Source organism: Symphodus melops, assembly GCF_947650265.1.
Source record: "Symphodus melops genome assembly, chromosome: 15".
Lineage (NCBI taxonomy): Eukaryota > Metazoa > Chordata > Actinopteri > Labriformes > Labridae > Symphodus > Symphodus melops.
Genome location: NC_136705.1, coordinates 25,201,005 through 25,211,957, shown reverse-complemented (window position 1 = coordinate 25,211,957; position 10,953 = coordinate 25,201,005). Strand labels below are relative to the sequence as shown.

General features: G+C 47.8%; 2 protein-coding genes across 4 annotated transcripts in view; one reads left to right on the top strand and one right to left on the bottom strand.

The window, feature by feature from the left end:
* Positions 1-2,126, top strand: part of btbd3b (BTB (POZ) domain containing 3b) — a gene marked incomplete at its 5' end in the record, with an annotated part of 13,308 nt that extends 11,182 nt beyond the window's left edge. The window contains 5 exon segments of the mRNA XM_079362303.1: positions 182-204; positions 207-627; positions 629-867; positions 870-1,797; positions 1,968-2,126. Of these exon segments, the coding sequence (XP_079218429.1) occupies positions 182-204; positions 207-627; positions 629-867; positions 870-1,210 (1,024 nt within the window). The 3' untranslated portion in view covers positions 1,211-1,797; positions 1,968-2,126.
* LOC306835993 (uncharacterized protein) overlaps positions 1-10,953 on the bottom strand; it is a 114,951-nt gene that overhangs the window by 61,543 nt on the left and 42,455 nt on the right. The window lies entirely within an intron of this gene.

The following is a 10,953-nucleotide window of genomic DNA, read 5'->3' as shown; positions in this document are numbered from 1 at the left end:
GCTTCACTTTATGAATCTGTGATTCAGATCTCTTGAGAGCGTCGTTGAGCGCGATGCAACACAAACTGATGTGACAGAAACTATGCAACACGATGAGTGATTCTGTAGACGGACCGATGTGATCAAATGTTCACGAAGCCCTCTGTGCTGTTTCACGATGCCTTCTTCTTTTTGTCCACAGATACATTTACTGTGATGAGATTGACTGAGTGCTGACACCGTGTTAGCCACTCTTTACGCTGCCAAGAAGTACATTGTCCCTCACCTGGCACGTGCCTGCGTCAACTTCCTGGAGACCAGCCTGAGTGCCAAAAACGCCTGCGTGCTGCTCTCCCAGAGCTGTCTGTTTGAGGAGCCCGAGCTGACGCAGCGCTGCTGGGAGGTGATTGATGCCCAGGCCGAGCTGGCGTTACGCTCTGAGGGGTTCTGCGACATCGACTCTCAGACCCTGGAGAGTATCCTGCAGCGGGAGACGCTCAACGCTAAAGAGATCGTGGTGTTTGAGGCGGCGCTCAGCTGGGCTGAGGCTGAGTGCCAGAGAAAGGAGCTCACCTCCTCCACTGATAACAAGCGCAAGGTTTTGGGCAAGGCCATGTTCCTGATACGTATCCCTACAATGGCTCTGATGATTTTGCAATGGAGCGGCCCAGTCGGGCGTGTTGACGCTTACTGAGACCAATGACATCTTCCTGTGGTACACGGCGGCCAAGAAACCGGAGCTGGAGTTTGCCAGCCAGCCGAGGAAAGGCTTGACACCCCAGCGCTGCCACAGATTCCAGTCCTGCGCCTACCGGAGCAACCAGTGGCGGTACAGGGGCCGCTGTGACAGTATACAGTTCGCAGTGGATAAAAGAGTTTTCATCGCTGGGTCGGTCTGTACGGGTCGAGCTGCGGCTCGGCAGAATACAGCGCAAAGATTGAGCTGAAACGCCAGGGAGTACTCCTGGGACAACACCTCAGCAAATACTTCTCTGATGGTTCCAGCAACACCTTCCCAGTTTGGTTCGAGTACCCGGTGCAGATCGAGCCCGACACCTTCTACACGGCCAGCGTGGTTCTGGACGGGAACGAGCTGAGCTACTTTGGACAGGAGGGGATGACAGAGGTGCAGTGTGGGAAGGTGACCTTTCAGTTTCAGTGCTCCTCAGACAGCACTAACGGCACCGGGGTGCAAGGGGGACAGATTCCTGAGCTCATCTTCTACGCTTGACGGCTCCGCTTGCGAGCTCTGGACTCATTTCAGTGCACTTATGGAAAATAGAAAATTTCACTCTGTGCATAGTGTCACTTTCTGTTATCTATTTTTATCACTTAAAAAAAAAAATCTGACTTGTGACGGAGTCTCGTGTGGTTTTAACTTCAGAAATCGGTCCTTTTAAGTTGGATCATATTTATGTTTCTGACTGAGTGAAATATGAAAAAAAAGTCTTGCACTTGACGTGCATGTAAATATGAAAATATGTAAATTATGAAATGTATATGAATCCACAAATGGGCTCAACGCTGGCCACAAAAATATCTTATATAATGAATATGCTACGATATGTTTATTGTTTCTATGCTTGCATAGAATGCACATATAGAGCAGCAATACTTCACATTCTGTATCCAACAAGCATTTCATGTCAGGACTCATTAAAGCATTTCAAAGATTCCAGTGCAAACTTCAGATCAGCCTTTTTCACACGTGCACTCGTGAAGACGACGGGACGTAAACGAGACGAGAATGAAGCAACATGGTGCAGTTTTTAATCACACGTAATCAGAGAGTTTGGAAAGAAGGCGATTCACCCGAAGGTCAAACACGCTGCGTTTAAAACACGATGAAGAGGTCAAACACGCTGCGTTTAAAACACGATGAAGAGGTCAAACACGCTGCGTTTAAAACACGATGAAGAGGTCAAACACGCTGCGTTTAAAACACGATGAAGAGGTCAAACACGCTGCGTTTAAAACACGATGAAGAGGTCAAACACGCGGCGTTTAAAACACGATGAAGCTCGTTTCAGGAGGATTCAGATTTAACTCTTTGTCTGTTTGCAGCGCTTCATGCTAACCACTCCGAGCACACAGCCGGCGCTTCCTCTCTGAGCGTACACGGGGCCGAAGCACCTGGTTCTGTTTCACAGTTTTGCAAACATGAGTTTAATTCGTAGAGGAAGAAGACGAGGGTCGAAGTCTATCTGCAGTAATGCAGCGATCTTCTGTTTACTGAAGGTCAAACTCCTGCACACTGTCTAGATTGCATGGATGCAAACATGTTTGTGAAATTGAGACAATGTGCAGGAGTGAAGCTGCACTTCAAAAGAATGAATGACCAAACATAAGGTGCCTCGGACTTCTCCTTGTGTTGCCTTGCTATTGATCATCAGATTTCTTCTTAAAGGACATTTATGATTTTCTCCTGCCGCACAGCGCTGAGAAGTGTGTCGCTCAGAAACATCCGGATTAATCTGATACTTATTTCAGCTGCTGTCTCTTTAAGGCCCCCCTCCCCCCACGTGCCCACTCTCCTCTGATTGGCCAGCTATGTGTCCTTAAAGTGGGCGTGTCCACTTTGCCCCATGCTTTAATAGTTGTGCAACTGTCGCTAAGTTCTCCTATCGTTTAGAGGAGCAGGAAACCACGTCGGTGTTTCAGAGGTTTAGTACGGACATCGAACATCGGAACATCACATATCTCATTTAAATATTCATAAATCTACATGAAGGCATTTCTACTTCAATGATATCAAAAATGCAGTTTTCTCAGCACTTCGAGAGGGTTCAAGGGGTCTTAGATTAGGTCTCAGGGGGTCTTAGATTAGGTCTGAGGGGGTCTTAGATTAGGTCTGAGGGGGTCTTAGATTAGGTCTGAGGGGGGTCTTAGATTAGGTCTGAAGGGGTCTTAGATTAGGTCTGAGGGGGTCTTAGATTAGGTCTATAGGGGTCTTAGATTAGGTCTGAGGGGGTCTTAGATTAGGTCTATAGGGGTCTTAGATTAGGTCTATAGGGGTCTTGGATTAGGGAGCACCAGATATAAAGACACGTTTCTCTGTAGCACGTGGCTCTGCACCTGCAGTCCTCTCAGTCACCACAGGCGGCTCAGCGTCCTGTGGACAGGGAGGCGGAGTCAGAGCTCACCGCCACATGATGCATTTATTTGTCATGTTTGTTATTTTTGCTTGTCCGTACTCGCAGGACGGTCAGAACTGTTCATTTAGCACGAACAGCTGATCGTTGGGCCGCCTCCATTTTGTTTACAGCTGAAGAGCGATGACTTGTGTTTGAAGCTGTGTATCTTATAGACTTCCTGCAGGAGTGCACGTGGCGTGCACACCTGCAGGAGTGCACGTGGCGTGCACTGATGTTGGCTCGTTCTTTTCTATGAAGCATTTCTCTTTGTTTTCTGTGCTACTGAATATGTTTCCTCATGTGGGATAAACATCCACAGGCTTGTTTGCTGATGACAATAGATGGGCAAACCGATGTTCGTGTCCTGTGTTTACGTGCTGGGAGACCGACGAATGTGTATGATTGTTGATGAAGCAAATAAACAAAACAAGTGGTCCGTATTGGTTTTTCTTTCCCATCTGTGAAAAGTGGCGTCGCTGCTCCTCTGATTGTGCGAGAGCGGGGACAGATGATGCCCTCTGGCTCGCCGGTGATTTATAGTAACGAGCAGAGCTTGTCTGCTGATTGATGATCCTCGTCTTCATGCTACTGACACTGCTGCTGCACGTCACATGACAGCCACTCACGCACAGCTTCTGTTATGTGCAATAACTTGTTTAACAGCACGGCTAACTTCCTGCAATCTTTTATGGAGCGCTGTCAGACAGGCGGACTCTCTGACGTGGCTAACGTGTGTTTTTAAGTTTCAAAGACAACGAGAGCCAGAAGGATCCTGAAGGTCTGAATCATGGAGAGCAGAGCTCGCTGTCTGTTTGAGGCTGAAGAGTCGGTCTGTGGAGGAAAAGAATCTTTGTGTTGGAGACGCTCTCGAGATTTAAGATCCAATCACAGATAAAAAGTGCTCGATGTTCTTTCAGGGTCGAGTGAAAGGACGGTCGAGTTGTATCGTCTCTCTCGGTGGTCCGTGCGTTTAAAACAGAATCCGTCTCTTCTGGCAGGTGCTTGATTCTCTCGATTAGACTGAGACTTGCTGCGACGTTGCAGCCCGGGATGAATCGAAGCAGTGTGTTGAGGGACTCTCAGCTGCGGTGCCATTTCTCCTCGCTGTGGCTTTAATGTTGTAAGCGAGATCATTAACTGCACGGTTGGCGGCGGGGGACAGACTGCGCCGGACGTCAGGAGTGAGGATTGTTACGAGCATGAATCCAGAAAGAAGAACCGAGAACCCTTCAGCGACTCTCCTCAAAGCCTCCGACGTCTACGAGCAGAATCATCAACGTCTCAGAGACTCCCTGACATCCTCAGAGACAAGTCCAGCACGCCATGTTCTCACCCTGACCGCGGCAGCAGCCACCATCTACGCACCTGTCCGACCACGACCAGCGAACCTTTCCAGGATCTACTGACCTCTGCTGATCCAAAAACCTGACGGCCTCAAAGATCCACTGGTCTTTATTCTGACGTCTCCTGTCTGAAGGATCAGCTTCACACGGGGAACCATTAAGAGTTCACCACACAGACCCATCACCATGTTTCAGCCTTTCACAAAATGACTCACTCATGGTCGTTATTCAATCAGGACGATTTCTAAAGAGCGATCATGATTTCATTAAATGTGTGTGACTGTTGGAATGAACTGTAATTAAATCCTGCTGGGCTAAAAATAAAACGCATGGTTAGACTTCTGATTATAATTAGAGTGTCAGTGAAGGGGAAACATGGAGGAGAGCAGAGACACAACGTGTTCCTCCAAATACAGCAGGACACGTTTAAGCTTCCTCCTTCAAAATAAAGCTCAGTCTCCTCCTAAAGTGAAGCTGCTCTTTGTCCCTTCAAAATAAAACTCAGTCTCCTCCTAAAGTGAAGCTTTGTCCCTTCTGGGCCTCCGTACATGTGTGACTGTGTCTACAGAGACTCTGACTGGATTTTACTCTTCTGATTTGTTCTGGTTGACTCGGGACGTTTGTGGGCGGAGCTGGTGTGTTTCCTCCAGCCAATGAGAGCACGGCAGGTGAGATTAGGAGTGGATGCAGCTCAGTGATTGGAGGAGATTCAAAGTGGTGAATATGACGGACGTGGACGTAGCAGCAAAGAAGAGAAACTCTAATCAGAGTGAGGAGAAACAGCGAGAGGAGAAAGCTGCTTCTACAACCAGGCTGAACCTTGTGTTGAACGTGGAGCTGCTCTACTTCCTGTTGGACAGGAAGCTGACTAACACCGGTGGTTAGCTTGTGCTAACGTGTGTTAGCTTGCAGTGCACGTACAAGCAGTAAACACTACGTCCTGCAGTGGGCGGAGCTTCTGAGCCCAGGAGGAGGGGCCACGTTTGAATGTTTACAAACAGAATTAAAATCTCAGCTTCACTTGTGGTTAATTGTGGGGAAACGAAAAGTAGAGCACGGTGCGTGGTGAGGCACATCTCGCCCTCAGAGAGGCGTTCTGATTGAGAGTTTAATTATTGTTGGAGAGGGATTTAGGATGAAAAGACTGCAGGGAGGACTGTGGATTACTACTGATCAGCATTCTCAATGCTGTGTGAGATTGATTGTTCAGAGTGCAGATCAGAACCTGAAGGTCCCGAGAGATCAGAGAGGGCTGCTGGTGTTTCCTCACTCTGTGGTTTAACATGCTGCACAAACACACAGGCTGACGACCTGCGGGGCGAGCGAGCGCAGAGCGAGCTTCAGCGAGTCTCCCAAACTCACCCAGAAATATAAAACCAGGCGAAGAAACATCAGTGAGCTCACTGCAGGCGATCACATCCTCACTCGGATACATCCCCATCATTTCCATGCGAGCAAAATGTCAATGAATTAATAATGGGCGAGGAGAGGAGGGGAACACAGCTGTGGGTTTAAAGAATTCATCAAAGGAAATTATTTAAAAAATATGTTTTTTAATTCAACATCTCTCCCAGGAAATCCCAAAGCTCTTCTCTCTCTCTCTCCTCGGCCCGTTAAAACAGTGAAACCATCTGTTTCCTCTAAAGGAGTTCATGTTCCCATCAGGGCTGCAGAGACGTGTTCTTCAGTAAAGGACCATTACACCTTTTCTTACAGACTCAATTCAGTGTGTGGATCTAACAGTTCATATTAAATAGAGACGAGGCTGCTGATCATGTTTATTACTCCTCCTTCATATTTTACAGGCCTGCTGACCCAGGTGGTCTCAAACCTTTTGGGCTTTTTGTTTTTCATGCATGTCTGTTTAAGTGAGACGCTCAGGTTCTGTTTTCTTGAGCGAAACGTTGCTAGCTTAGCAGAATCAAATCTGGACACACTGATTAAGCTAACGTGTCCGGGCTGCTGAGCTAAACGTCACAGCCGAGTGAAATGATCAGAGGAAAATGGTTTTTCATCGTCTAATCTGCAGCTTTGACTCGCCGTGACCACAGATCATAATAAGCACTTTGTTTCTGTGTCAGGGCTGAAGGATGCTGATTGGTGTTAAACACAGATCAGAACAGTCCGCTCTGAGGGAGCAGCCTGTCGACGGACGAGGAGCGGACACACACAGACTGCTGTAACAGCCATCACACCTCTGACTCCGCCTCCTGCATGTCACAGACAGTCAATCTATTATTGTGAATGATCATAGGAAACAAATGATTTTATTTTTCTGGAGGAATGGATCCATCCATAAACAGTTGTTGTTGTTGTTGTTTACTTGTTTACTAAAAACTGCTCAGTAAGTGTTGTGCACCACGGGCTGCTGAAGGTCACAGTGAAGAACTGTAATCCAGAAGGCTGTAATGGTATCTGCACTCCCCTTATTACACCCACATCAGCCCACAGGGTGTGTGTGTGTGTGTGTGTGTGTGTGTGTGTGTGTGTGTGTGTGTGTGTGTGTGTGTGTGTGTGTGTGTGTGGACTGATGGGTCCTTAAATAAAACGTTCACCTCTCAATAATTATCCCAAAGATTATCAGCGGACAATCTGAGTGGCTCCTAATCTCACCTGAGAAGGACGAAAGGTCACAAAGGTCAGACTCAGGGTGAAGATGGAGGCGTGAAGGGGACAGGAGTCTGCCCCCCCCCCCCCCCCCCCCAAAAGCCTGCGGTGCTGAAGACCTGCTAAATGTAAAGGATTGGATTCTCCATAATCTCCCATCTCTGAGCCTCCGGTGGCGGCGTGCGGGTGGGGTGCACTGCAGGAATCGAGCGTCTCATTTATCTATTTATTTATTCATTGCTAGCAGGCAGAGCTAAATCGCTTCAACAGGCTGAGAGGCCGGCTTTTATGTCAGATTAGCGTGTTTATAGCAGCGTCGCTCGGCTCCACATGGATCAATATGGCTGGGATCTCTGGAGGTAAACGCCGCGTGTATCAGCTGAATTATGATGGCTGAAAAGACGGGAAATACGCTTTCGGGTGGACAATGGGAGCTGCCGAGTCGGTTCAGACAGAGATGCAGACGACGTACTGAGTGAGTGTTTGGCTCACAGTGGAAGTAAATGACATTACCCTGTAACGGTGCAGAGGCAAACACAAGGTTTACATAATTGTGTGTTTGTCCTATGAAATACGATCATATGAGGAGCATGAATGCTGCACTCGGGCAAAAAGTACTTCTTTCAGCCGCTCTGAATGCTGAATTTGTTGGTGATGCATTATGCTAATCAAGCTATTTATTCCCACAACCACGGTCTCGTATACCTGTCACCCACAGCCATTACAGCCAGGCCTGATCAAAAGCTGGGATGTTGGCAGCCTCCTGCAGAGAGGTGATGAGGGCTGAGCACCGTACTTTCTCCTGTGTACTCTGGAGCGTCTACACTGAAGCATGTCCTCTAAGGCAGCTCTGTGGCTTTGATAGGATGGAGTGAGAGGGCCCTTCTCTCCCCAGGGTCTGATATAATGAGAGCCAGCTTACTAAACATGATCTGCAGCTCTCTCAAATCAGCTACTTGAAACAGCCCGGGCCTGAAAAAGCACAACAAACAGCACTGATTCATCTGTACACATGCTCGCTCGCCCCCCCCCCCCTCTCTCTCTCTCTCTATGAAGGGGCCACTAATGCGTTTTAATGTGAGAGACAGAGACGGAGATGCACAGGAGTCGAGCTTCGTGCGCGTTCATTCAGAACACTGGAAAGCACAAAGAAAATGTCAAGTGACAGATTTGATTTGATTGCATTCATGCTTTTACATTTGTGCAAATATGAAAAGAAATGTTCGGTGTCGCTGCAGAAAGAAGAACACGTTAACTGTGCCATGTTTCATATGCGGTCATTATCTCCTCCTGGATCTGATCACTCGGCAGCGGGACGTCTGCTGATCAACAGAGACATTACACTGGTCACACTGTTCAGAGACATCCTGCACACCGGGAGTCAGCACTGTTCAGCAGCGCTGCACTTCGTGTCCCAGAAGGCACCTGTTTTATTTGCTGACGTCTGTGTTTTCTCTCAAGTTAACCTTAAAGTGACCGAACGCTGAGTTACAGCGAGGAGTAGAAAACCCTCCATGGTGTGCATGTCTCTAAAATCCAACAGAGCTCCTCCTGCTTTATGGCCTGACGCTGACTCGGACATCTGACCCCAACATGACCTCGTGTTCAAGCTCGTTTCCAGAGGCGGCTGATGGGAGGCAGAGGGAGCTCAGGCTAGCTGTTAGCATTACATGCTAATACAATGAAATCAGACCCTGGGGGCGGGCTCGGCTGCGAGCGCAAACAATAACATTAAATAAATGGGGAAAACAAACTCGAGCAAACGTAGCGCTCTCGCTGTTGGAGGAGTTTAAATCTGTCGTTTTTGAATGACAGCGTGTTACACCCTGAAATCATCGATCTCAGCTGGAACAATGAATTCAACAATGTCGATGCATCTTTTTGGCTTTTCAGTCGTTAGCCTGAGAGCTAATCAGACCCGACACACACACACACACACACACACACACACACACACCTGCACTCACATTTCTAACGTCCACACAGCTGCACCATCTCGGCTCTGATTGTCACGCTGATGATGAATCTGATGTTGGCGCAGCAAAGAATCTTTCTGCATCTCGACATTATCTGAGCTAATTAGCTGCAGCTGCCTCGACTGTCGGAGAGACGGCGGCTTTCAAAGCTGCTCCAAAGTGTCAGAAGATATTTCTTTATGTTGAATCAGATAAAGAAGAAACATCCAGGTTTAAACGCTCAGCCGCATCAAATGATTGCTCTTTTGCTGCAGACTGTACGGCAGGTGTCAGGTGTAATTGGCAGGTGAGGGCGAGAAAGCAATGTTCTGTACCATTGTTTCAGTTCAGACATTTATAAGAACAGCCATCAGTGTTCATCTGACCTAACTAAAACTCTGTCTGCCTCGGCTCTTTCTCAGCCCAGCCCCAGACGATTCCCTCACTGCCCTCAATAATGGCCTCAATTTAAGCTTTACTGTGCCTCACCTTCCCCTTATTTTCCCTTCCCTTTGAGATAGCAAAGCTTTTCTCGCTCTGAGCTGCTGGAAATAATCACAGCACACCAGATGAATGAAAGTGTTGTGTTCTGGGAGCGTTTTCCCGCTCTGACGCCGCGTGTTTCGCATTCATGTGCACGCATTATACACGCTTTGTGCAGAAGAAAGCCGAGCGCCAGCTCCGATAAGTTCAGACGTTTTCACTGAAGGTTCCTGTGAAAGTAATAAAATGATGTGTGAGTGATAAAGACAGCAGCAGCAGAGCGCCACGTGACCCGCCCGGCCCAAACACACCGTACTGACAGGCTAACATTTATATATGAGGCGTGCACACCGACCACTAGGCCACAGGCGCCCCATCGCATGTTTTATTAGAATAGCAGAGGGTGCTCCAACTGAAATATGTCAACATATGTTTCTTTGATGTTAATGTGCCGGATTTGTCTCTGCAGTTAATCACAGCGTCTAAAAGAGAAGACAAACACGCTCAGCCCCCCGAGGCAGCAAACAATGAAGAGATGTAATATTAAGACAAACTGATGGTGCATCCAATTCCAACATCATTTATATGCCTATCAATTATTATGTTGTCACCCGAGGGAGCACAAAGGGAGCAGAGCGCGAGCCCAACATCCACTCGTATCCCCCGCTGCAACGCCACTGTTTAAAATTCTTGCAGAATTAGCATTAAGGCAGAACAATAGAAGAAGTTAAATATGCTGAAAATGTGCCGGGTCAGGAGTTGTGCATTGAAACTGTAAGCAGAATACAGTGTGAATAATTAATATCTTTCATCCAGTGCGACTTGGGTTCATTTAAAAGGCAGAGTGTGTCCTTTGTGCTCGTAGTTACACGTGCACAGATTGCTCAGTTTACAGGTCTGACTCCCTCCCTGCAGCAGCTCCTCCAACGCATGAACAACAAAAAGAAGCCACATGAAATATAAAAAAGGTGAAAGTACGTCAGCTCAACAGGAGCGGAGGGGATTTTCCTCCCCTGTGCAGCGCTGCACCTCCAGCAGCACTTACCAGCACCGAGCGGAGGAGGAGGAGGGGCAGCTGGAATTCCATTTCTCAATGATGAAACTCTTTTCATCATGACTCTTTTGCATAACAAAGGTGTATAAAATGCATTATATATGGCAAAGTGTAACTGTGAGGCCGTCCTCCATTTCCAGGAATAGAAGCAAACTGTGGCGCACAGAAGCCTGCGAGAGGTTAAATTTATCACCACCCACCACCGAGTCGACAAGTCGAGCGTGCACGAGTCACTAAGCGTACGTTTAATGTGATTACAGCGCTCGTGTAACTCACCCGATGAGTGTGAGGACTGCTGCTGCATGCTGATGTTGAACACGTGTGTTTAACTTGCTGTGTCACTGAAAGCTCACGCACGAATAACCAGCTCAAGATTCTTTCAGGAGAGACGAGCTGAA